This window comes from Meriones unguiculatus, assembly GCF_030254825.1.
Source record: "Meriones unguiculatus strain TT.TT164.6M chromosome 13 unlocalized genomic scaffold, Bangor_MerUng_6.1 Chr13_unordered_Scaffold_34, whole genome shotgun sequence".
Lineage (NCBI taxonomy): Eukaryota > Metazoa > Chordata > Mammalia > Rodentia > Muridae > Meriones > Meriones unguiculatus.
In genome coordinates, this window is record NW_026843646.1 from 10,055,714 (window position 1) to 10,083,324 (window position 27,611).

Genomic DNA, 27,611 nt, shown 5'->3' on the forward strand with positions numbered 1-27,611 from the left:
GGCATTCCCGCAAAAAGGACAAGAGGTTTGCATAGCCAAAAGTCAGTTCCACCGGGTGACATTTTCAAATGCAGCCAAAGGGGATGCAACATGCCATAGCTGCCTGCTGGCCGACTGGCCTCTGGAAGTCAAAATGCTCCCAAGCAGGCTTGTCCTTTGTACCTAGACATGGAGGTTCAACCAGTGCAAGAGCCACAGACACTTCCAGCTTTCTAGTTCTTTGGCCTTGCAGAGGACAAATGGCTCCTTGACTCAAAATTCTCCACCCCCATCGCCTAGAGCAACATTGCAGGTCTGTTTTTGACCTCACAATGAGGTCCCATGGACATATTGCCAACTTCTGTGTTGGGAGACTTCAAATGCCTTCTCAGTTATCTTCATATGCAGGAGACCAGGTCTTATGCTTAAGTCCTAGGGCTGCTATTGTCAGACCTAGACACAATATGCCTTGTTGCTAGACTCAAAAACAGCCTTAAATAAAATCTTTTACCATCCCTTTAGCTAAAGGACAATAAATGTTCATAGCATTCTCAACTATGTCTCATGGTAAATAACTAAATACAAAGTTACCTCTCAAAAATATTGTTTGAGAGTCTAAAAAAGTATCTTAAGATTGATAAACACCATTTATACATGTCTGAGAGTCTAAAAATGCCCTAAGATTGGTAAACATAAGTTATACATAATTGAGAGTCTACAAAGTGTCTTAAGGTTGATAAATACAAGTTATACATGTTTGAGAGTCTAAAAATGTGTCTTAAGGTTGGTAATGCAAATTATAAATGTTTGAGGGCTTAAGAAAATGTTTTAACGTTGGTAAATGCAAGTTATAAAGGTTACAAGATCTAAGATGATTTAAGGTAGCTTAAATTGGTCAAAAGGCTTAATATTTCCTCCTGTTGCTTTGCTACTGTTGCATTGACTGTCCAGAAATCTGACCTTTATCAATAGAGCTCTAATTTATTAAACTGACTCTAATACAAAAACATTCCACCCTGTCATGTACTGTTACAGTACTAAGCTCAAGATTTTAAGCCTCCATAATATGTATGCTTATATTAAAAGTTAAGATCAAGTGAGTTTCCCTTTTACTTCATAAGGCTTTTGCCTTTTCAGAGCTCACCTTAAAAAATACTTATGTTATTAACACAAATATGTATGTCTACTGCTTTTTCTACAATGTATATTTCAATGCAGATTACAATTGTGATACTAACATGTCTAAAGTTTTATCTCCTTCTTAAAACTTAAAAGTAATTCTTGTAAGCTGCAGAAAGTCCACCTAAATCCACCTCTCAGATCAATTGGACTCCAGATAAGTACTGCACTTATTGCCTATCTCAAAAGGTGGGACTCCTTTCCTTTTCTTGGTTTTGGGACTTCCTTTCCTGGCCACCAGACTGCTATTTACTGCATGCAACACTGGCTAGATTGGTGAGTTCTCCTTATTGACCAGCCACTAGATTGGTGAGTTCACTTCATTTTTCCAGCATAAAATGCCTCTCTTGGTAGGGGAAGCTTGACCGCAGAGCTCCGGCAACTTTGTACTGTCTTTTGAGACGGAGGGACCCCACCCCCCAGCCGTAATCTAAACTGTCTACGTTTGACCCTCTCTGCTGTCCTTCATTTTAGGGCCCCACTCTCCCTTGGGCGGTACCTCCCCACTCGCACAGGGTTTCTCCTCCCCCTCTCTTGCTCGTGGGAAAACCTAGCACTAGGCAACTATAGTGTCCTTGTCTGTGCCCTGCTGTGCATCTGCGCCTTGACCATGCCCCGCTGGGCATCTGTGCCCCGGTCTCTGGCCAAAAGCTGACGGGCTATTGGACCAGGTAGGACCTCTCGCTCGAGTCACGCCTTGCCTTTGGGATGCCTTTGGAAGGTCCCTGACTTCTGCCCCCAATGGGAGATGCCCAGATGCCCGTCCCTCCAGATAGGATGTCCTCTGGAGAATTTCAAGTTTCTACACCTAGTGCCAGCTAGTACTAGGGCCTCCAGGTTTACACATTTCTGTAACCAAACATCACCTCAATGACAGATCCAAAACAAAGCCTTTTTTAACGCACTTCCGGCCTGGTTTGCTTATCTTCTGTGCTTGCGGGCCGCCCCCGGAGAGGGAGTGAGCTATCGTGGGTGAGACGGTGCCCTCGCGTCCCAGTTCCGGGAAGCTCATCGGGGTCCAGGGGTCCCGGAGGATGGGTCTGAGGCTGCGATGGCGGCGGCCTGCGCGGTGGTCGAGGTGAAGGCGGAAGCGGAGGAGGAAGAGGAGAAGGAGGACCCCGAGGACTGGCAGGACCCCGAAACATCCCGGAGATGCTTCTGGCAGCAGTGTTTCGGGGATGTGTCCAGCCCGGAGGAGGCTCCGAGCCGTCTGTGGGAGCTGTGCCGCCGCTGGCTGCGGCCCGAGTGCCACTCCCTGGAGCAGATGGTGGAGCTGCTGGTCCTCGAGCAGTTCCTCAGCCTCCTTCCACGCCGGCTGCAGGACCCCTTGTGCCAGTGGCGCCCCGAGAGCGGGGAGGAGGCGGCGGCCTGGGCGCGAGCCCTGCATCCGGCCTAGGGCCTGGTCGGGTCCTCCCCGCAGGTCAGGGGCCCCTCCAAACCCCGAGACCGCAGGCGAATGAATCTTCCCATTGCCGTGTCAAGGGCTCTGAGAGGGAAGGGCTTCTTTTGGGGGGTCAAGAACAAGAGCCACAGTTTGGGGCCAGGAAGGCGTGGCTGGGGTGTGGCTGGTCCCCTTGCCTCCCCACCCCCACCCGCCAGTGAAGAGGTGGACGCTAGCTCTCCCCTTGTCTTCCTTCACTCCATTCAAAGCTCCTGGGAGATGCTGGCTAGCTCAGGCTAGCCTGGAAGTCGCGTTTCAGGGGACCCTGAGCCCAGTCGAGTTGACAGAGAACGCTTTGATACCCAGTCACTCGACTCACCAGCTCCATGCTCTTACACCAGCGGTTGCACTCGCATTGACAGCACTAACTGGAGGTCTTGCGCCCCCTCCAGAGCACCCCGACTTTCAAGGCTGAGGCTGAATCTCCGACCCAGGGTGTGTGTGTGGAGGACGCCGCTGCCCGCGGCCCGGAACGGCTTGTGCGGAGAGAGCGTGAGGATGGCGGGAGCACGGTCGTGCCGGGTAAGTGATGCTCTTCCTTGCCACCCTGTGGTCCATGTGGCTTGGGTGAGCCAGGGTCTCCTTCCGGATGCAGTGACGAAGCATCTATTAGAGGTTCAGGACCGGGAACTGTTTCTTTATTTGGCCCTCAAGACCAGGTCACAGTCCATCATCCAATGCTGAACAATGGCGAGGCGGGCACCCCATAGCGTTCACAGATGTGGCCTGAGAGCCTCAGGGTTCCTTCCATGACTCGGTGTGAGTCTTCCTCATCTGTTTTATCTACTGTGCACATGTTGATTTTTAATATTTCTGTTGTTGCTGCTGTGTTTCTGAGACAGGGCTGGCTGGGAGCTCACCGTGTAAACCCCGCCTTGGCTTTCTGAGACCTGGGGCTAAGGGCGTGAGCCACTCCACCTGGCCTTTGGTATGTTTTCACTTGTTCTCTGATGATTTCATATACACACACATAGTGTACTCTGATCAGAATCAATTCCCATGCCCTTCTTCTTCCCAGAATGCCCCAGTTCCCATCCTCCCGCCTCTCCAACCCCTCTTCTTTCCCGGGTGCCCTCCCGTTGCTCTTACAGCCCCTCTCACTCCCTCTTGGAACCCTGTTTTTCCTAGCATGTGCCTTTCCATTCCTCTCTTAGCCCTTCCCACTCCCTCTGGAACTTTTCTTCCCCAAATACCCCTCCTATTTTTTCGTTTGTTTTTGTTTCTCGAGACAGGGTCTCTCTGCATAGCCCCGGCTGTCCCGGACTTGTTCTGCAGAGCAGGCCGGCCTTGAACTCACAGTCATCCCCCCGCCTCCGCCTCCCCAAGCGCCCAGGGGAACAGTTTTTATAGATCGAACCCCCCAGCCACCCACCGGGACCTCAAGTCCTGACACTGACATTGGAGTCCCGGCCTGGGCCCGTTCTATCTCTGCTCATGTTCTCCCGTTTCAGGCCTAGAGACCCGAGCTGCCTCGAACCCCGATCAGATCCCAAAGCAGGAGGAGGAAAGGAAAGAGGAGGCCAAGCCTGCGGAGGCCTGGCTACAAGGCTCGCCCCAGGATACAGTCCCCGACCGGCGAGCCAGGGCGCACAGCCACCTCTCACGTTCTCTGTGGGGCCAAAGAGGAAGAGCTTTGGAAAGGTGGAGAGCTAGGGTGCACGGCCACCTCGCAGGTCCTCAGCATGGCTAAGGAGGAAGGGATTTGGAGAAGTGACGACTTTGAAGAGGTTGCCACCGCCCCTGCCTTTGGACAGCACAGGGGGGACAGCAGGCAGAGCCTGTTGACGACTTCGGGGAGGTTGCCACTGCCCCTGCCCTAGCTCAGCAAAGGGGGACTGTAGAGCCTGGCAATGGCTTTGGGGAGGTTGCCACTACCCCGGTCCTTGCTCAGGCTGAGCCTGAGGAGGACCACAGCCAGGGATGTGCCCCAGGGACGCCCAGGTCCTCCATGTACCGTTGGGGAACCCCGGAGACAGCTGAGGCCGTACAAATGCTGGGCATGTGCCAAGAGCTTCAGCCAGCGGTCCGCTCTCCTCACCTATGAGTGGCTACACGCATGTCCAGCATGCGGGGAGTGCTTCCGCCAGCGCTGCCATCTCCTTAAGCACGAGCGTGCGCACAGCGGGGAGAAGCTGTACGTGTGTCTGTTGTGTGCCAAGAGCTTCGACAACAGGGCCAACTTGGTCAGACACCTGGGCACGCACACCAGGGAGAGGCCGTACGCGTGTCTGGTGTGCGCCAAGAGTTTCAACGACAGGCCCAACATGGCCAGGCACCTGCGCATGAACACCAGGAAGTGCCTGAAACCTGTCCTTGCTCAGCACAGGGGGACAGCAGAGTCTGGCGATGGCTTTGGGGAGGTTGCCACCGCCCCTGTCCTCGTTCAGGCTGAGCATGGGAGGACCACAGGCGGGCCTCCCATGGGGGATGAGCCTCAGGAACCTCCCAGTCCTCCATGGACAGTTGGGGACCTGCCCAAGAAGCCTTACAGCTGAGCCAGCTTTGGGAAAGGGCTTCCCCTATCACAGCCACCTCTTTAAGCATGAGCGCACGCACAGCGGGGAGAAGCCATACATGTGCCCAGCGTGCGCCAAGAGTTTCAGCCAGCACTCCGCCCTCCTCACCCACGAGAGAACACACACCAGGGAGAGGCTGTACGCGTGTCCGGCATGCGGGGAGTGCTTCCCTGCCACCTCTTTACCCAGAAGTGCACGCACACCGGCCGGGAAGAAGCTGTAAGCATGTCTATCGTGCGCCAAGAGCTTCAGCAAGAGGGCCAAACTGGTGGATCACCTGCCCACGCACACCATCGAGAAGCTGTACATGAGACTGGTGTGCACCAAGACTTTCAGCAGGAGGGGCTACCTGGTCGAGCACCATCACACTCACACAGGGGAGAAGCCTTACGAGGGTCCGAGTGTCTGTAGTGCGCCAAGAGCTTCAACAGGAGAGACAACCTTGTCATGCACCTGCGCACGCACAGCGGGGAACGGCAGAACCCTGTCCTTGCTCAGCACAGGGGCTCAGCAGAGCCTGGCGATGCCTTTGGAGAAGTTGCCACCATCCCATTCCTAGTCCAGGCTGAGTCTTGGGAGGACCACACCTGGGGCTCCTGCGGGGAATGTGCCCCAGGGACCCTACAGGCCCAGTGCAGTGAGTATATACCCTCTGTGTCTTTCTGCTTCTGGGATACCTCACTCAGGATTATCTTTTCCAGTTCCCACCATTTACATGTACATTTCATGATTTCCTTGTTTTTTATTGCTGAGTGCTTCTGTAAACCAAAGGACACTGTTGTCAGAACAAAATGACTGCCTACTGATTGGGAAAGGATCTTCACCAACCCTATATCTGACAGAGGGCTAATATCCAGTATATATAAAGAACTCAAGAAGTTAAACAGCAACAAATCAAGTAATCCAATTAAAAAATGAGGGACAGAGCTAAACAGAGAATTCTTGGTAGAGGAATATCGAATGGCCGAAAAAGACTTAAAGAAATGCTCCATGTCCTTAGTCATCAGGGAAATGCAAATCAAAATGACCCTGAGATTTCACCTCACACACATCAGAATGGCTAAGATAAAAAAAACTCAGTGACAACACATGCTGGAGAGGATGTGAAGAAAGGGAAACCCTACTTCATTGCTGGTGGGAATATAAACTTGTACAACCACTCTGGAAATCCATTCGGTGCTTTCTCAGACAATTAGAAATAGTACTTCCTCAAGATCCAGCTATACCACTCCTAGGCATATATCCAAAAGATGCTCAAGTATGCAACAAAGACATCTGCTCAGCCATGTTTGTAGCAGCTTTATTTGTAATAGGCAGAACCTGGAAACAACCCAGATGCCCCTCAACTCAGGAATGGATACAGAAATTGGGTTACATCTGCGCAATGGATTCGGGTGCACATGGAGCTTCCGGGGACCCGGGCCCCCACCAGTGCGAGCACTGCCCCAAGCGCTTCTGCCAGTGCTCCGACCTCCTCAAGCACTCGCGCACCTACACTGGGCAGAAGCCCTACGCTTGCCAGGCCTGGGCCAAGCTCTTCCGTCAGAGCGACGCCCTGGTCGGGCACGTGTGCCCGGATCCAGAGAGCGCTTCCGGCAGACCAAGCACCTCGCGGGCCACCAGGGCACACAAGCCTCGGAGGTCGGACCCTGTCCTTGCCCAGCACTGGGACGGCGATGGCTTTGGGGAGGTGGCCACCGCCCATGTCCTAGCTCAGGCAGAACCTGGGGAGGACCACAGCCAGGGCTCCCGCGGGGGTCGAGCCCCGGAGACTCCCCAGGCTTCCCCGGGCAGTAGTTCGTGATTCCCTGGAGACCAGCTTTACAGCTGCGCTAGCAGGAAGAAATTCTGCCAGCGCTAGGACCTCAAGCGCGAGCTTACGCACTCGGCCCGTACGCGTCCCCAGCGTGTGCCAAGAGCTTCCGCCACAGGGTCGCACTGGCCAAGCACGCGCGCACGCACACCGGGGAGTGGCCCCTCGCCTGCCGGGAGTGCGACCATGAGCTGCGGTTGTACCGTGCCGGCGTGCGGAGAGAGCTTCCGGGAGAGCAGGGGTCCACGGGAGCGTCGGCCCCCAGCTGATCAATGGATGCGGTTGTCAGCCGCGTAGGCGACTTTGCAACCACTGTGGGGACTACTTCAGCGTCCTGTGGAATTAGGGAGGCAAAAAAAAAAAAAAGAAAAAAAAAAAAAAAAAAAAAAAGAAAAGAAAAACAACAAATTCCCGGGGCTGGAGAGACACCTCGGCGGTTAAGAGAGCGCCGCCTGCTCTTCCAGAGGACCTGAGTTCGAGTCCCGGCAGCCACGACCATTTGACTCATATGCAGCCAGAATATTGTACACGTAGTCTTTTAAATAAAAAAATTAGAAGACGGAAAAGATGCCCCCGCCCATGAGGCTTCTCTCCTCTCCTTTCTCCCATCAGACCCCAAAGCAGAGGACGGACAGCCGGGCCTCCCTTTTCTTCCGCCTCGGGCCGGACACCTGAAGAAAGCAGGCTCCGGGGAGGGGGTTTACCATCTCAGGGCATCTTTCCGCTTCAGGGATGCAGGAGCCTGGCGCTGTCTCCAAGGGGCGGAGCCTGTTTCCCCCCTAAAAACATCAGGCTCCGGGGGAGTGCTCCGGAGCATCCTTCCGTTGCAAAGGATGCAGGAACCCAGCGCGGTCCCTAATGGGCGGGGCGAGGCGGGGTGAGGAGCGGCGGGGCCGTGCCTGCTTCCCAAGCGCGCTCCCTTCCCGGCCTCCCCCGCGCACGGCCGGCCCTGCGGACACTGGGGACTGCAAGATGGCGTCGCTAGGTGAGTCGTGGTGTCGGCGGGACCCGGGGCCGCGGGGTGTAGGGGTGCATGCGCTCGCACGCTCGCTCATCTGGGCCAAGCTGCCGCTCCTCCGTCGTGCATTGCGTACCGGGGACGCTTGAACCCCCTTTTTTACTTTTGCACGATTGCGCTGAGGTCCAGGTCGGGGGTCCAGCGGGAGCCCAACCCGGCGCACCCACGGGGGTCGGGCGAACCCGCCCGGGTGGTTGACGTCACGGGGTCAAGGTCACTGGTACCCGGGCGAGCCCCAGCTACGGGGTCTTCTCCGCGAGGATGTCCTGGACGGGGAGGAGCAGCGGGCGGCCCCTTAACGCGGGCGTGCAAATCGGGGTTATGTTAGCACACACGCCGTGCGCAGGCTGGCCCGTTAGCGGCGGTCTCCTCCTCCCTCTTCTTACCCTTCTTTCTGCTCTTCCTCCTCCTCCTCTCTTCCTTTTCCGACACCTCCAAGAGCGTGCAGTGAGTCCTCGCCTGGCTGGAGGGGAGGTGTTGGGGGAAGGGGGGTTCTGCTGCCCAGTCGGTGAGCGTCCCCGGCCCAGGCAGAGCAGACAGCTGGGGGAAGTGTAGACAGCTGGGAGAGTGTAGACGGCTGGAGGAAGTGTGGACAGCTGGGGGGGGGAGGTTAGACAGCTGGAGGGGAGTATAGACAGCCGGCCACCTGGACACGCTGGCTCGCCTAGACCACAACAGCAAAAGGCAGTGTATACAGCTGGCCACCTGCACTGTGGACAAGCTGGCTCTCCTAGACCTCGGCAGCTAGGGGAAGTGTATACAGCTGGCTACCCGCACTCTGGACACAGTAGCCTAGAGCACTGCAGCCAGGGGAGTGTATACAGCTGGCCAAGAGGCCCAGGATAGAGCAGCCGGGTACCAGTGGGGGTCAGTAACCCATTCCCGCCCATCAGGCCAGCAGGCCCGATCCCGAGGGCCTTTGGAGCTGTCCCCACCGCCCTGATGAAGACGATGGCTGGAGCTGGGAGGATGGTGCTGCAGACGCCTGACTATCTCCTCATGTCCGTGTTCCCCACCAGCCCCCAGGGAGATGGGACAGATCAGATCTTGGTGGCCCCCGGGGGCAGAGGCAGGAGGGTCAGGAGCTTAAGGCCAGCCCGGGCTCTGTCCCAGAAAACCAGGGCTGAAGCTGCTGTTTTCGCCCAGCACACACACACCCTCAGCTTCCTCCGCTGACACCACCCCAAACAGGAGAGGCACCATCTTCTTCCTCTGCCTTCATGCCGCCCCGGGTCTGTGGGGAGAATCTGAATGGCAGTTTGTCACCAAGGTGGCTTGGTGGCAAGGGAAGAAGTGCTGCTCTCGGGCATCTTGGCACTTGCCCTCCCATGGGAAGCCCAGGAACTTGCCCTGGGCATGGCCTCCGGCCTGGCTACCCCATGTGGATGCAGTGGCGGGGACAGCTCGGATGTGGTCCTCCCTGCGCTGACTCTGCTAGTTCTCTTGTGAAAGGGTCATCATGGCAGAACTGGGCTCTGGGATGGCTTTGCTGGTGTTAAGCTTTTTGTTTAGTTGTTTTTTGTTTTGTTTTTAAATTAAATTTTTATTTTTTATATTAATTACAGTTTATTTACTTTGTAGCCCAGCTGTAGTCCCCTCCCTCCTTCCACCTCATTCCTTCCTCCACATCATCCCTCCCTCCCTCATCTCCTCCCTGCTCCTCTCTAACTCCACTGCTAGGGGAGGTCCTCCTCCCCCTCCCCTTCTGTCTGACCCTAGCCTATCAGGTCTCATTAGGATTGGCTGCAATGTCCTCCTCTGTGTCCTGGCAATCCTGTATTGTCTCCCTTGGGGGGATGGGGGGGTCAAAGAGCCCTCCACTGAGTTCATGTCAGCGACAGTCCCTTGGTGTCGAGCTTTCGCTCCTCCGCGTGAATACACTCTTACAAGCCAGGCATTGTGGTGCAGGCCCGTGATCCCAGCATCCGGGGAGCTGAAGCAGGGGGATTGTGAGTTTAAGGCCAGCCTGGGCCACAGGGTAGGACCCTGAGGTGACACTCTCATGGCCTGAGTTTGGTCCCCAGCATGTACTTCACAGAGGGGGAGAACCATGTTGACACCCACTTCCTGTGTACAGGGTATCAACTTTGAAGACAGGGTTCCTGCTGCTGCTCAGCGTGTCCTTCGTCTTGGACAACAGCATCGTGGCCGCAGTGAGTGTGCACCCTTAAGGGGTGCTGCCTGTGATGGACCTGGAGCACACCCCGCACACACTCCCCTATAGTGTGTGCTCTTGTGGGGTGCCGCCTGCCTGTGCCAGTCCCAGGGCGCACCTAGCACACAATGTCCCGCAGTGTGCCCCCATCTCGGGGTGCCACTTGCCTGTGCCAGTCCTGGGGCGCACTCTGCATACCCTCCTCTGGGGTGGGCAGGGGGATATTTCCCCCCTCCCCCAGGCTGACCAACACCCTCTCCCAATCCCCCCCATCGCAGGGCCACAAATGCTGCCTGATCCTCTTCAGCTACAATGACCACGGTGGCCTGAGCTTCGTGTCCAAGCTTGACGTCCCCAAGCAGAACACCCAGCACAGCATGGACAAGAGGGCCACCAGCAAGGACCGCAAATCCATGGCCCTGGAGATGGTGCACCAGAACAGCATCACGTGGGTCTGGTTGACAGATGGGAAGTGACCGGGCTGGCCCATCAGCTCAGCATGACCTGTGGTGGGTGAGTGGGTGGGTGTGGCCTGGGCTGGCCCATTAGCTCAGTGTGACAGGCTGGGGGTGGGGAAGGTGGCCCAGGCTGACCCATCAGCTTGTGACAGACAGGGGTGGCCAGGGGTGGCCTGGGCTTGCCCATCAGCTTGTGACAGGCCTCCCTCTCCCTCCCTTTTCCTGTACTTCTCCATTCCCCCTCTCTCCTCCCTCCCTCTCTTTCTCTCCCTCTCTCTCTTTCTATGTCCTTCTCTTTCCCTCTTTCCCTTTCTCTCCCTCTTCCTCTCTTTCCTCTTCCTCTCTCTCCTCCCTCTCCCTCCTTTTCTCTCCTTCCCTTTTTCTCTCTTTCTCCCTCTTACTCTCTCTTCCTCCCTCTCCCTCCCTTTCTCTCCTTCCCTCTTTCCCTCTCTCCTTCTCACTCTCTCTTCCTCCCTTTCCCTCTCTTTCTCTCCCTTCCTCTTTCCCTCACTCTCCCTCCCTCTCTCTCTCTTTCCCTTCCTCACTCTCTCCCTTCCTCTCTCTCTCTCTTTCTCTCCCTCTCTCTCTCTCTCTCTCTCTGTCCCTCTTCCTGTTCCTCCCTCTCTCCCCCCTCCCCTCTTTCTTTTCCCTCCCCCTCTCCTCTGACACCAGATGGTTGTGAGCCACAATGTAGGTACTGGGACTCGAACTCAGGACCTCTGGAAGTACAGCCAGCACTCTCACCCTCTGAGCCCTTCCCTGCAGCCCCCCTGACCTTGAGCTTGTAACCTCCAGCCTCCACCTTCAGATGGCTAGGGCTCTATGCAAGCATCAGCACCCAGTGTATGTGGCATTGGGGACCCGGCCAGGGCCTGGTATAGTCTTGGGCCTGCCCAATGGGCCACATCCCGGGCGAGTAAGTCCTCCTTGGGGACAGGGTCTCGTCTTGTGGCCCCGAGGGCTCTGGGGTCCAGCACAGAGCCGTGTGTCGGTTCAGGGCTTGGGGGGCTGGCCTCACTCCCCTCCACAGCCCTCACAGACCAGTTCTTCTTTCAGCCAGGTGTCCATTTGTGAGGTGGACAAGCAGGACTGTTGCAAATTATGCACCACCAGCATAGATGGGGCCATGACGATCTGGGATTTCAAGGTATGTCTCCCTGGTGGTGGTTGGCAGTGCTGGGGTGGAGCCCACGTCATGTTCACACTCTCCACTGAGCTTCCCTGCCACAGCACCTGGAAGAACAGCTGGCCCCAGAGGGCCTGAGCCGAGGGGAGCATGGCCCCAGCGGGTGGGTGGGTAGGTGGTGGGCGGCTCTGAACTGCCCTCGTCCTCAGGAAAGCTTGGTGCCGTGTTGAAGCCAGCAGCCCACACAGCTGTGCACAGACACAGCTTCACAGTTTACACAGTTGGCCGTGGGCTCCGTCCTGGAATACCGAGGCTTGGGAGGCTGAGGCAGAGGGATTGCTCTGAGCTTGGTGCCAGCCTGAGCTAGATATAGGACCTCCCCCCCTCCAGAAAAAATAATGCAATGAGCTGAGAAGATACCCCCACACACATGAACACAGGCACACATGCACACATGCAACAAGTGTGATAATACAAAGAGTATAGAGCCTGGAGTGATGGCTCAGCAGTTAAGAGCACTCGCCTAGGACTCAAGATTTGGTTCCGGACATTGGCAGCTCACAACCAAATGTCACTCCAGATCCACAGAATCTGATGCTCTTCTGCCTTCCACAGACACCAGGCACATGTAGTGCGTGCAAACATACATACGCACATACATACATACATGCCTATATACATACCTATATGCATACATACACACATAAATTAGCCAGGTGTGGTGTTGCATACCTATGACCCCAGCTCTGGAGGAGGTGGAGGCAGGAGCATCTCTGTGAGTTCAAGGCCAGCTTGGTCTACAGAGCAAGTCCAGGACAGCCAGGGCTACATAGAGAGACCTTGTCTCGAAAAAACCAAAACAACAAAATGACATAAATAAACCTTGAAATAAAAGTCCAGACCTAAGGACTCATGTCTTTAAATCCAGGAGTCAGACGAGGGTTGGTCTCCGTGAGATGGAGGCAGCCTGGTATATACAGAGTTCCAGGCCAGCCAGGGCCAGGCAGTGAGGGGAAGAATAAGTGGGAAGGAGGGAAGGAAGGAAAAAGGGAAGGAGGGAAGGAAGGAGAAAGGCTGTGCAGCAGGAGGTGATGTGAGTTCTTGGTGAAGGAGACTCTAGATGCTGAGGCCGGGGAGTGCAGCAGTGGGGCAGGGACCCAAGGTCTCCAGGGCTGACAGAGCTATACTTTCTCCAGACCTTGGAGTCATCTATCCAGGGCCTGCATATCATGTGAGGAGGACCTGCCCACCCTAGGACCAGGGCTCTTTGAATGAAGTAACATGTTGTGGGCATAGAAAAATTCACTTAATAAAATTTATACTTAAATATTCAAACTGGCAGCAGGGACAGCAGAGAAACCAGCAAAGTAGTAGCTGGTCCATTATTACAGTGAGTAATTTTATTGTGGATCAGAGAGGGAAAATGTTCAGAGGCACCTGGAAGAGTTCAGATCAGAGAGAAAGAAGCAGACTTGCTATGACCAAGACTGTCTAGAAGAAAATGGAGAATATTAGGAGAAAAGTAGAGATATCTTAGAGACAAAGTGTGCTTTCATCAATGCACAGGCTGGACCTAGGTCCCCCTACACTACATAGCAGATGTGCATCTTGGTCAACATGTGGGTCCCCTAACAATTGGACTGAGAGCTGTCTCTGACTCTGTTGTTTGCCCTTAGTTCCTTTTCCCCTAGCTGGGCTGTCTTGCCTGTCCTTATCGAGAGAGGATACTCTTAGTCCTGCCTGATGTGATAAGTCAGGATAGGCTGGTAAACATAGGGAGCCTCTCCGAAGAGAAGGAGGGAATCGGGGAGGAGAGAATGATGGTGGGACTGTGAAGAGAGAAGGGATGGGGGCCTGTGATGAAGATATGAAATTAATAAATTAATTGGTGGAAAGAAAGACAGGGTAATTTCTAGAATATTTAGGCAATTAGGATAGTGAAGAAAGAGAGAAAAACATGCTTCATGTGACCAAGCTGTCTAGGAGAAAAGAAAGAATATTAAGACAGAAAAGTGGAGATAGGTCAGACAAGTAAAGAAACTGTCTTCATGAAGAGATAGAGAGTAATGCTAGAATATTTTGGGAATTAGCAGAGTGCAGGAGGAGATAGGCTTGTTTGGGAAGTGACAGGAATACATGTGTGGCTTCTGAGATGTATAACAAGTACTTTTACTCCCCTTCACTTGACCTGGAGGCCAGCATTAGTGCTGATATCCTGATAGGTTGATGGAGTGCCATATGTCTCTTTTGCCAGAGGCAAGGAAAATGGCTTCTCTTGCTGCATAAGAACTGTCTCACAAATTCTTGGTGAATGTTGTTTTGTTTTTGGTGTGTCTGTTTTTGTTTGTTTGTTTGTAACCCCGTAAGTTCTTCTATATTCCGTCTTGAGATGGACAAAGATGCCCATTTTTGGATATATGTGCTCCCTACTAACTAGTTTAAACCATTAGAAAAATCTGATTATTTCCTTCACATCTATTTATGTTCACTTACAAAGTAATGGACTTTAGTTACAGTGTTTCAATGCCAATACATAGATGTTTATCAGTATTTTTTTCACTGCATTCCAAAGTTTCAACCCTTTGAAAGAATAGTATTGAGTAGAAAATCTTTATAAAGTAATTTACAATTTGGTAGAGTTTTGCTATCTCACTTAATACTGTAAAATTGTACATATTAAACTACACAGTTTACAGAAGGCACAGTTTATTATCAACAAATTTCAAACAGTTAAAGAAATAGGCATTATAATTTTACATGATCTGTTCATGTTTATCATGTGTCCAAGGTATACTACCTATTCAATCATGAGATTTACTGAGTATCTTCCAGGTTGTTTCAGTTACAATTCTATGTGTCTTTAGCCTTTACTATATAGTAATAAACAAGTATCCCCCTCTGTAGATGTAAATGCTATCTGACTTTCTTGTGCATGAAGCTTTCTGACTATCTCAGTAAAGCACATTCCCTTTGAAAAGCTATGATTTTTACATCTGTTAGGCTCTAAGGTTCACAGGGTTAATGACATCTCCATGCTGCCTTTTTCAGGTAGAACTTTGATAGGCTAAGAACTTTGATAGGAATTAATAAATGGGGATAAATATACATTTCACCATGTTTTGCACCAAGTATTTTACCTCCTATTACACACGTTTTACATTAGGGTCAACAGTGACATCCATGTTGCTACTCCAATGGCCAATTTTTGGGGGTCACCTACTTTGGCCGTCATTTAATGTTTGGCATCAATCTGTCTTTTTTGTGAATCACTCTAGTATTTGAGTATTTCCTTTTCTCTCCAATATGATGCTTTGCAGTATGCTTCCTTCTTTTATTTTTAAACAATGAAACTTGGCAAACTTCATTAATAATGAATAGTCTTTATTACTCAAATTAAAAAAATGATTTTAGTTGAAATACAATTACTTCATTTACCCCCTTTCTCACTCTGGACAAGTGGTTCTCAATTTGTTGGTCCTGAACCCTTTGGAGATGACATATTAGATATCTTTCTATCAGAGACTTACATTAGAATTCATAACAGTAACAAAATTATAATTATAAAGTAGCAATGAAATAATTTTATAATAATAAACTATAATACCCATAAAATAATTTTATGGTTGTATCCTATACAACATTAGTATGTGTATTAAAGTGTTAACCACTAATCTATATCCTACCAGCTACACTTCTTCAAACTTGAGTCTTCATGACTCAAGTTGATCACTTCTGGAAAAAAAAAGCCTATTTCTCCAATCTGTTCCCAATACTTCCCTTCCTAAGTGACCTTTTCCTTTCTATTACATTTTAAATATGCTTATAGTTCAACAAACTCCTGCTTTGGGAATAGATTTTAGGATAGACATCAATAAAACAGTCTTCTTAGTTTGGGGTGTAAATTTTCCAGTCATTAAGTAATGTTCCTGAAGATCCATTTTAAAAATTGTGAAAAACATGAAAGGTGCAGGAGAGAGTTTTTCTATACATTATAGAGACAACCAAATACATACATTTTTCTCTCTATCCAGAGAGAAAACTCAACCCTCAATATTTTTCTCTTACTGTAAGCTCCCACCCTAGAAAAGGGTCACCTAGTGTCTTAAGGCCTAAACTACATGAGTGGTTCAGCTGTCTGTCCAATCTGTCCATCTTTCTTGTCATTTCTCCTCAGCTCCACTTTGGAAATCCTAATTTTATTTTAAAAGATAGTAATCAACTCTTTTGAAATTAAAAAAAAATACTGATCATTTTCCATCAATGTATTTGTGAAACAGGTGAATTTCACTTTGACTTTTGAGGATAATGGAAACTAAAATGTTTGATTTTCTTAAAATCTATTTGTTCCTCTTTGGTTGGATTGGAATAGTTATTGAAACTGTTTCAAGATTATCATTTATATTATGAAAAGAGGATTATCAGGCTTATAAGAGATGGTTGTCATTTTCCCATTTTCAATGCAGATTATTTCTAATAAATATTAGAATTAGAAGTTATAGGTTTCATTAAGCATTACTTCCCAATATTGTTTGATATATGTATATACATATGTGCATATATATAATATGTATAGACATATATATACATTCATACACACTTACATATATATATGCACACATTCACAATGTCTTGAGGGTGGAAAGCAAATGCAAATATGAATATTTCATATATTTGAGGTGTGTGTATATATATATATACTGAAGCATGTTACACGATGTGCTTTTAGTTTCACTATAGGATGTTATGTTAGATGGGTGGGAAATCTTTATTTCTTCATGTTTTGGATTTTAGAAATATTTACATGTAGGATTTTTGTGTCAGGGTTTATACTTGTCACCTAATTTCTCCTGAATCTGAGAGAGTCAGAGTCCTTATGTTTAGTTGTGTAGCCACATATTAGCTCACCGGTATCCAATGAAGAATTCCATATTCAGGTTTACTTAACAAATGCCCCAGAAAATTCTCAGTCTGTTATAAAAATAATACAAAAGAATCACATATGTGGGAAGGAGAACTCTCAAGAGAGAGAAAGGAGAGAGTGAGAAAAATTAATCAGAACACATTGCATATGTATGAAATTCTCAAAGAACCAACTTCATATAAAAAGTGTGAGGAAAGAATGAAACTTAGGCTCCCAGGTAATTGTTTTTCAAGAACACTTGATAACATCAGAATCCTTGATAACGTGACATTTGTAATCAGCTGATGAAGTTATTGGAAAAAATCCTCTTTGTGTTACTTGCGCATCGTGGGTTCACTGAAGGAGCAACAGCAGTGAGCTGGCATGACTTCTTAGTACAGGGTAAAGGGCAATGCAACGTGAATATTATTATGTCAGACTGTATTTCTATAGTATTTTTTTGGAAAGCTTATTAAAATTATTTAATAAAAAATTCTTAACTAATTTTTGATATGGAAATTATGGAAATAAACAATGCAAAAAAGGTTAGTATTCAGCTAAATAGGGGGGTGGAGAAATATTGAAAGAGATAGCTTTCTAAAAATGCTATTCCTTTAAAATCCATAGTATACCCATACTACAAAACATTCACTAATCAGAAAAAGACCAATCTATGGGTATTTGTGACCATCAAAATGTGTATACCCAGTGACTTCCTTCAACACAGGCTTTGTTGAGGTCTGTGTACCATGGCATAAGCTGTGCCTTGATCATAGAGAGGGATGAGTCCTCTTCTGCTTTGGGATAGGAAGAATTGGGTCTTACTACAAGCAATTCCAACTACAATGAAAAGCAAATTAACAGATACTTGATTCTCTTTCTAGACGGAAGAAAGGTTTAAAATAAGGGTCCATGTCACTGAGTTACTTACGGATACATGACTTTGTGGACATATTCAGGACTTGCTCTGCTTGCAAGTCAATTCACCTGTTTTGACCCCAGGAACATCTTGTTGCCACTTTTCGGTAAGACAGCTTGGATCTATGTTCAGAAAAAGGCTGGCTGTAGAAATTTTGGGTCAGAATAATGGTAACTCACATGGAAAATATAAATCTCTTCTCCAGATTATTTACTAAATAAGAATTTATTAGTGTGATTGTATGCAGGCTGCCAACTCAAGTTTTCCACTTCTATGATGACCGAGTGTCTCTATACTTTTCATCACACACATTTCTATATGTAAGTAGGTTCCTTAAGATTTTGATCTGTGATGGTCATCAGGACTCCATAAAATGCTTGGGGTGAAAATGAAGTGCATTGTGTTATATGAATAACATGACAGGACCAGGCCTTACCTCATTCTTCACATTCCTCACTGCAAAATGACCTGGTATTTTCTGTGTTTTGAAAGTACACAAATTCATCTCTCCTCAGTGATATTGTGTAGTATAATTGATTTTGAATAAAATACCCTCAAGTTAATTTCCTAAAAGTTGTATTTGATCGTACAGATAAAAATAGTTACCCTTGGACTGCACAAGGTCTTAAATGTCTGTACAGCAGAATATCACTGGTGTCTATATTCAACAGGTGAGGACTAGTGTCATTAGAATATCACAGGAGGCACAGTTGATTTGTGCACTGCAGGTAAATTTCAAATTCTGATCTTTCAAGAGAAGATGTGATCATGGTATACTGAGAATATCTTGAATATGAAGGTTGGAATCACAGGGATTATGTAGTGTAAACCTTCTGTTCTATGCAAGTGTACACCAGAATTCATATGTCTTTGCCACATTAAGATTTCACCACAGGCAACCCCCTTCATTTCTCTGTCTATATGTCTAGTCTCATTAGAGTTGACTCAATACAAGTGCTTGCAAGTTGTATAAACTTCTGGGTTCTGTGACTTTACTCTTTACCTGGAAAAGCATTTCCATAGACGTGAGGAAGAAGATCATCTTTGTGTTGTTCTCTCAATATTTTCTTGTAATATATCTGAAGATTTTCTGTGTTAATTTTTGGTGTTTCTCCTGTCTGGAATATGAGAGAAAATACTGTGTTTAGGGATATATGAAGTATTTACTGACATCATTTCAATTCTTTTTATGAAAGAGTGAAGTTTGGAAGTCAAATTGACACTAGTGCATATTCAATTAAATATGCACCAGGCATTTTCAATAATGCATATAACCAAGTTCCTTTGATGTTTCCATCTATGTCACCTTTTAGTTTGGTGATATTACATGTGTTATCTGTTTACACTTGCATATTGAGGGCCACAAGCATAATCCACTCTTCTGATAAGAGTGGTTTCAGGCAGAATATAAAGTGGATGAGCAGTTAATAGTAGAAACATGAAATGTGGGAGTCTCGTGTCATGAGTCAGTCAGAGATTTCAGTATGACTATGCAGCTCCATTTATGGATGTAGAACCATGGCAAAAGAGAAGTAAAATGTATTTGAATGTTCCTGGCAACATGGATCATAATTTTCAGAAAGTTGAAATAAGTCCCATTATAGCTTATGAATGAAAAGTAGGACCTGACATAGGGCTATAAGATAGTAGAATTAAGACTAGTGAAATGAGTCTTTCAGAGGCACTGTGTGGAAGGATTCTTACCTGTTCCCTGTTTTCTCCCTCTTCCATTGTCTGTCCCATTTGCATTTCTGAATGAGAATTGAGCATCTTACCCAGGGTCATCCTTCTTGCTTAGCTTCTTTAGGTGTACAGATTTTAGTATTTTTTTCCTATATATTATGTCTAATATCCACTTATAAGAGAGAATATACTATGTGCATCTTTCTCCTTCTGTGATAACTTACTCAGGATGATCTTTTCTAGTTCCCACTATATGCCTAAAAAATTTCATGATATCCTTGTTTTTATTGCTGAATAGTATTCCATTGTGTAAATCTACCACAACTTCTTTTTTCCTTTTTTTTGAACTTTTAAATAATTTTATACATTCACTTGTATCCCAGCTGTAGCCCTCTCTCTCTTTCCCTCCCAATCCTCCCCTCCCTCCCTCATCTCCCTGTCCCCTTCTGAGTCCACTGAGAGGGGGTGTCCTCCTCTCTTTCCGTCTGGCCCTAGCTTGTCAGGTATCTTCCAGATGGTTGCAATGTCCTTATTTGTGGCCTAGCAAGGCTGCTCCTCCATCAGGGGGAAGGGGAAGCTCATGAGTTCATGTCAGAAACAATTCCTGTCTCCCTTCCTAGGGAACCCACTTGGATACTGAGCTACCATGGGCTATGTCTGAGCAGGGGTTGTAGGTTATATCCACGCATGGTCCTTGGTTCGATAAACAGTCTCATAGAAGACCCCTGTGCTCAGATATATTTGGACCTTGTGGGGCTCCCTGTACCTTCTAGGATATACTAATTCCTCCTTCCTTCATATGACTCCCTACACTCTGCCGAAGGTTTGGTTATGGGTCTCAGCATCTGCTTTGATATACCGCTAGGCAGATTCTTTCAGGTGCCTCCTGTGGTAGGCTACTGTCCTGTTACTTGTTTTTTTTTTTTTTTTTCAGTGTCCATCCCCTTTGTCTTTCTAGATGAGGACTGATCATCTTACCCCTGGACCTCTTTTTTTGTTTATCTTCTTTATGTGTACATATTTTAGTATGTTCATCCTATCTTATAGGTCTATATAAGTGAGGATATACCATGTCTGTCTTTCTGCTTTTGGGATGCCTCACTCAGGATGATTTTTTCTAGATTCCCCCATTTGCCTGCAAAATTCATGATTTCCTTGTTTTTAATTGCTGAGTAGTATTCCATTGTGTAAAAGTACCACAATTTCTGTATCTATTCCTCCATTGATGGACATCTGGTTTGTTTCCAGGTTCTAGCTATTACGAATAAAGGTGCTACAAATGTAGCCCATGGCAGCTCAGAGTCCAAGTGGGTTCCTACTAAGTGGAACAGGGGCTGTCTATGACATGAACTCAGTGGCTGGCTCTTTGATTACCTCCCCCTGAGGAGGGAGCAGCCTTACCAGGCCACAGCGGAAGACAATGCAGCCTGTTCTGATTAGACCTGATAGGCTCGGGTCAGATGGAAGGGCAGGAGTTCCTTCTCCATCAGTGGACTGTGGGAGGTGCAGGGGAGGTGAAGGGGGAGGGAGAGCATGATTGGGAGTAGATAAGGGAGGAGATTATAGCCAGGATACAAAGTCAATAATTTATAATAAATAAAATAAATCAATTAAAGATTTTCAAAAAGAATAACAAAATGGGTAAGGGTTGTACTTGGATAAAAAAAAAATGTTCATCAACAAAATGATGATGATAAGACCCTGTGAATATATCTGATCTAACTGAGGTCTAACTTATTCAAGATAATTATTTTCACTTTATAAAATCTTAGTGTGCTACGTTCATCTTAAACCATTTTATATTTGAGTATTACATGCTACAATTAAATAGAGGTGGGCTTATTATTAATTAGCACCAGAGGAATTAATCTTATGTTTCACACAGATAAAGCACTAGTTTTCTAGGAACTAATGTCTTTCATGCCAATTCTACAATTCATGTGAGAAAATAATGAAGAATTTTTATCATAAAGGTGTTTTCCCTTTTAAGTGTGTGTCGAACCAAAGGTCACATTCTTTATGTTTGGATTAGTGTGAATAATGAAATAATAATTCCTTTTTATGTGAATAAGACATTCCCAACCAGACATTCCCAATATTGTTTAATTCCTATCATGTATGTTTTCCAGTGAAATAACATATCTAACAATAGCCCAGTCATGTAAAGAATGCCAGCTACACCTGCATGCTTACAGATGAAAATTGGCTTTATATTATTTTTAATGAGGAATAATATTAAATACCTTAGCAATTTTCAAGACTCTGATTTTTTTTTTCACTTTTTAAATTACAGTTTCATGGACTAGAAAGAGCAGTGGTACTGTTTTCTCCAAAGGTATTTTACTCATTTTAATTCCTCATTGATAAAGGAATGGCAGTCTGTGCTCTATTTCTTTTATAAAAATGTATTTGATAGACTGTTTTCAAATGTGCTGTTGATTATGTTTCCTTTTTACTGCTTTAAATTTTTTTGTTCAAATGCATATTTTGCTTAATTATGAGGAAGTTCTGTATGCTATGCTCTTCATCATCTCCTCTTTCTATTGGAGGAAGCAGTCTTCTCTAGACTTATTTTAATTTCCACTCAGTAGATGTTACTCTCCCATGTATGCTCAAATTCTGCTTTGAAGTCAAGGAGGTTTCTGCCCTTCCCTTGCAGATAAAAATTTTGAAGACTGGCTGTGCTTGCTAGATCAATGTGCTATTATCTGACCATGTCTTTCTTTCTGAAACATTTTTCAATATTCCCAATTCTAATAATGCATAGTCCTGAAGTTGTGTTTAAAGCTAAGATGATATTGATAAAATATTGACAATGATTAGCTTGTAATACTCTAGTTACAGATTCATTTTACTGTATTGTGTTTTTTTATTGCATTTTTGAGCAGATCCATTAACGATGCCAATAAGGGAAACAGGAAACCTCTTCCACTGAAGATATTCTTTGAGGATGATATAAGCTGTGCCAATGTATGTGAATATAAAACCAAAAATGTCATTCTGTGTTCATGACTAGGAGAGAGACAGTTTGTAGAATAATGAAATATGGAGACATGAGAAGTGGGTAGATGAGAGAGTGAGAATTTAGACAGTGATATGTAGAAACAATATGTGTATTCCATGCACATAAATGTATTTACAGTGTGATATGTAGAAAACAATATGAAGCAAGATTGTTCCACATTAGCTACAGTGCCAAAAAAGATAAAATATTTTTGTTAAATGATCCACTAACATACAATTTCAATCCAAATATTCCTACCATAATTAAACTGTTTTCTCCTGGTTCTTATTGCTTATATATAGATTTATGTGTTTTTCCACTATTGCTTATATTGTAAAGTAAATTTGTCTAATTATAAATAATTCTATAATAGAAAATTAACATAAATTTTAAGCAAAATATTACCAAGAATTAACATTTGATCTTCATGTTTACCTGATTGGTGACATTTTACATATTTAACTATGCCCTTTATTCTTTCTCTTTCTCTCAGTGTGCACTCTCACACCTTATTTTAAAGCCTAGCTGTATAGTCTTGGCTTCTTTTCCATATATCTATGTGAATCTCCTAGACATAAGGATATCTTTTCATGTAACTTCTGCTTAAAAATCACCTTTATAGCCTTGATTTTGTGTGTGAGACTAACTGTGTGTATGGTGCTAAGGATAGAGTTCATGACCTCATATGACCTCAAACATACTACACACTGAGTTACAGCCATATCTATGAAATAATTTTCTATTCTTCTAATTTTAATATTGTTTTTTACATGAATGGATTCGGTGCAGATCATAAGTTTAACTATTATGTAGAATTCAGAGCATTCCTTCCTAAGAACAAGAAGAAATGTAGCTGAATCACCATGTTTTTTACTTTTGTAAACACTAATGGCTATAAAACACATTTAGAGTCAATATTCTAACATATTACTGTAGAAATTGTGCTAGAGTAACAAAGGTGTTTATTATTAAGAAATTTTAGATCACCAAAATGGTATGTTCTTCATACCAAGTCTAGGTTATACAAATAGTAATTAAACAAAAAAGTGTAGTATAAAGTTAAGTATTAGCCAGTAACATAAATTGGAGAACACTCTCATCAGCTTTGCTGAACCAGATATGTCTATCTTCAGGGCAGCGAGAAAGAGATATTCCTCTATAGGAATGCTCTCTTGTTTCTCCTTGATTGATTTCAACTGTGGCAAATGTCCGGTATTGTACATTAGCAGTCTCTCTGATGACTTTAAATAGTATTATGACATAGATTCAGTTCCTTTAAAATAATTATTTCTACTGATTTTCACAAAATATCCTATTGGTTTTCTATTTTATACTGCAACAATTTTTTAAATAAAAATATTCCCAATTTGTTTCATTTCATAATATTATCTTTAGGAGCTTCCATGAACAAATTACATTCTGGAAAGGTTTTGATATGACATATGTTTGAAAAAGTGTGTGCGTGCCTCACAGTTGAGTGGAAATTCTAGTGTCCTCCACAGCATCACAGTTGGAGGAATTCTGTCAAGAGCATTCATTCTTTTCGTCCTTGCCTGTGTATTCAGCATGTGAATAGAATGTTCTGACTGTGTAAGGATTACCAAAAATCTAAGCTTTGCTGTCTTTGTAGTTTACTAAGACTTAGAAGTGATTTAGTTCAAAACTTGCAAATTGAATCCACACTCCTTTGGGCTTAGAATTCTCTAACAGCCTGCAAATATTTACAAAGAGATGCTTCTTGGAAAATTTAGTGATAGTTACTTCCAGATATACTGAAAGCTGAAGGCTGCAACAATTTTTTGATAGCTTTTTGTATAGTGCAGATGATTCAAAACACATACTTTTAGCTTTTCCTTATGTGATAAAGTTTATTTCTTTTTTTGTTCTTGAAGCAATAGTCTCAGAACATAGAACATTCTTCTAAAACTTAAATACTTTATTATTCTCTACCATTTTAATTTCTCCATGTCCTTCACCCTTTTTAATGGTTTTTCTTGATTTTCTCTTTATAGTTTGGCCTCTTGGGGTTTGAAAATTATGCTTATAGTAAAAGTATAATTTTTCTCTATAGATAAATCAGGAGAACTTTTAAGCTATTCTTTAATATTTTTATTTCAAATATTTTGTTTTATTTTTCATTATTTATTACAATTTATTCACTTTGTATCCCAGCTGTAGCCCCCACCTCCACCTCCATCCCAGTCTCCTCCCCGTCTGACTCACTCTTCATATACCCCTCACCTAGTCCACTGACAGGGAAGGACCTCCTCCTCTTCTATCTGAAGCTAGCTTATCAGGTCTCATCAGGGATGGCATCTTTCTCTGTGGCTTGGTAAGGCTGCATCCCCCACCCCCAGGGAGAGGTTATCAAAGGCTGACCACTGAGTCCATGTCAGAGAGATCCCCTGAACCCCTTTCTAGGGTACCCACTTGGAAACTGAGCAGCCTATGGGCTTCCTATGTGCAGGGCTTCTAGGTTCTCTCCCTCCATGGTCATTGGTTGGAGTATCAGTCTATGCAGGCCACCCTGGGACCAGGGTTTTTGGCTCTGTTAGTCTCCTTGTGGAGCACCTGTACCTTCCTGCTCTTTTTTTTTTTTTTAAAGGCATGCACCACCACACCTGCCCTGTGGTGAATTTTGTTTAAAGATTTATTTATTATTTATACAGTGTTCTGCCATATGTAACAGAAGAGGGTAACAGATCTCACTATACATGGTTGTGAGCTACCATGTGGTTGCTGGGAATTGAACTCAGGACCTTTGGAAGAACAACCAGTGTTCTTAACCTCTGAGCCATCTCTCCAGCTCCCCTTCCTGCTCTTTTTATCTCACCATTCTTCCATAATCCCTGCACTCTGCCCAAAATTTGGCTATGAGTCGCAGTATCTCTTTTAATACCCTGATGGGTAGAGTCTTTCAGTGGCCCCCATGGAAGACTCCTGTCCTGTTCTCTGTGTTCTGTTCCCTACTTCCAAAGTCTTATCCTGTGTGCTCTTCTGATTGAGGTTGTAGCCTCTTACATAGGGTCCTCCTTGTTTTTTAGCTTCTTTAGTACTATAGATTTTAGTATATTTATCTTATATTATATGGCTACTATGTACTAATAAGTGAGTATATTACATATGTGCCTTTCTGCTTCTGGGATATCTCATTCATGGTGATATTTTCTAGTTTCATCCATTTGTCTACAAATTTCATGATCTTATTGTTTTTATTGCTGAGTAGTATTTCATTGTATAAATATACCACAATTTCTGTATCCATTCCTCTGTTGAGGGCCATCTAGGTTGTTTCCATATTCTGGCTATTACGAACAAAACTGCCATGAACATAGTTGAGCAAATGTCCTTGTTCTATATTTGATCATCTTTTGGGTATATGCTCAGGAGTGGTAGAGTTGGATCTTGAGGTAGCACTATTCGTAATTTTCTCAGAAAGTGCCAGATTGATTTCGAGTGGTTGTACAAGGGTACATTCCCACCATCAATGAGGGTTCTCCTTTCTCCACAACATCTCCAGCATATGTCATCCCTTGAGTTTTTGATCTTTGTTATTCTGATGGGTGTAAGGTGAAATGTCCCTGATGAATAAGGACATTGAACATTTCTTTAAGTGTTTCTCTGTCATTCTATATTCTTCTACAGAGAATTCTCAGTTTAACTCTGTACACCATTTTTTATTTGGATTACTTGATTTGTTGCTTTTTAACTTCTTGAGTTCTTTATTTATTCTGGATATTAGTCCTGTGTGAGATATAGGGTTGGTGAAGATACTTTCTCAAGGTGTAGGCTGTCCTTTTCTTCTAATGACAGTTTCCTTTGCTTTAAAAAAGCTTTTCAGTTTCATGAGGTCCCATTTATTGATTGTTCTTACAGCCTGTGCTGTTGGTGTTCTGTTCAGGAAGTTTTTTCTTGTGCCAGTGAGGTCAAGGTTCTTCCCTACTTTTTCTGCTAGCCAATTTAGTGTGTCTGGTTTTATGTTGAGGTCTTTGATACACTTGGACTTTAGTTTTGTGCAGGGCACTAAATACGAATTGTTTTACATGTAGACATCCAGTTAGAGGAGCACCATTTTTTTTGAAGACGCTGTCTTTTTTTTTTTTCATTGAATGGTTTTGGCTTCTTTGTCAAAAATCAAGTAACCTTAGGTGTGTCGTTTATTTCTGGGTCTTCAATTTGAGTCCATTGATCCACCATTTTGTTTCTATGCCAGTACCATGTGGTTTTTATTACTGTTGCTTTGTAACACAGCTTGAAATCAGGGATGAGATACCTCCAGACAATTGGTTGTTGTACAGGATCATTTTGGCAATTCTGAGTTTTTTGTTTTTTCATATGAAGTTGAGAATTTTTCTTTTAAGTTCCAGTTCTGGTGGCACAGGGCAGTAGGATTAGCTGAAGGAGGCAGAGGCAGGTGCATCTGGAGTTTATTTGTTTTTGAGAGAAAATTTGCTTGTGTATCCTTGGTTGTGTTGGACTCACTTTGCAGACCAGACTGGCCTTAAAGTCACAGAGATCTCCCTGCCTCTTCTTCACTGAGTTCTGGAATTACAGGTGTGTACCACCATGGCCAGACCCCCAGATTGAGTTCTAAAACAGTCATGGCTATATAGACATATCCTGTCTCCTATTGATTCAAAAACGTTAGACTATATCTCAGATAATGAATATAATAATATAATTTTTCTAATATAATTTGACTGGTTTCATCAAAGCCTTTTGTTACGTTTACTCACATCAAGAGAACTGTGGTAACAATGACAATAAGAAGGAATGTGGGAAGTCCATTCACAGAGGGGTAGAAATCCAACAGCCATTTATCAGAGTCTTCATCACCTTCAAGTGTTAAGAGACAGAAGCAGTAATGCAGCATCTTCATCCTCTGCATTATAATGACATCATTGGGAACTAGAGAGTTAGTGGTACTACTCCCTTTTGAAGCCAGTTTAATTCCTAGAACTTACATCAAGGACTCAGAATTATATGTTTTCTTTCTTTTTTTTCCATTATAACTATTTTATTATGCATTCTTAACAATGTATTATCAAAAGAGGTGGATTAAAAATAAATAAACATGTTTTTAGTAAGGACCAAAATACGCTGGGGAATTTCATTTATATTTCAGAAGATCCACTAGAAAAAGAGGTGATTAGCTTCCTGAATCAAAACACAGCTTGGTGTATAACAGTGGACTCGCTTTCTCAGTGGGATTCTCTCTTTGCCTGATCTGAGGAACCTCAAATCCTATAAGGAGCATCACATAGCTCTAAGTGAAGATTACAGATCTGTCCTTTTCCTGATAAGAAAGCTGCTCAGCAAGCACCTGTGGATTCCTGAAAATAATCTATCCTATCCTAAGGAGATCTTGGCTTTCAGCAAATGCCCTTCAACTGTACCTGGAGATGTTCCCCCATGAATAG

At 45.2% G+C, this 27,611-nt stretch overlaps 1 protein-coding gene across 21 annotated transcripts in view; it reads left to right on the plus strand.

Annotated features, from left to right (window-relative positions):
* Positions 1-7,035: 7,035 nt before the first annotated feature.
* The window catches only part of LOC110543313 (zinc finger protein 431-like), a 138,776-nt gene continuing 118,200 nt past the window's right edge, over positions 7,036-27,611 (plus strand). For 9 of the 21 annotated variants that reach the window (XR_009588936.1, XR_009588937.1, XR_009588940.1 and 6 more), the window contains exons 1-7: positions 7,036-7,913; positions 10,024-10,099; positions 10,380-10,610; positions 11,616-11,706; positions 17,470-17,610; positions 21,481-21,522; positions 22,076-22,157. Coding sequence is in view for 4 of the 21 variants with exons in the window: in XM_060376168.1 (XP_060232151.1) it covers positions 11,661-11,706 (46 nt within the window). In the remaining 17 variants the exon portion in view is untranslated. Of the gene's footprint in view, positions 7,914-10,023; positions 10,100-10,379; positions 10,615-11,615; positions 11,707-17,469; positions 17,611-21,480; positions 21,523-22,075; positions 22,158-27,611 lie in introns of all 21 variants that reach the window. The other 12 variants (XM_060376179.1, XM_060376180.1, XM_060376168.1 and 9 more) reach the window with 9 other exon arrangements.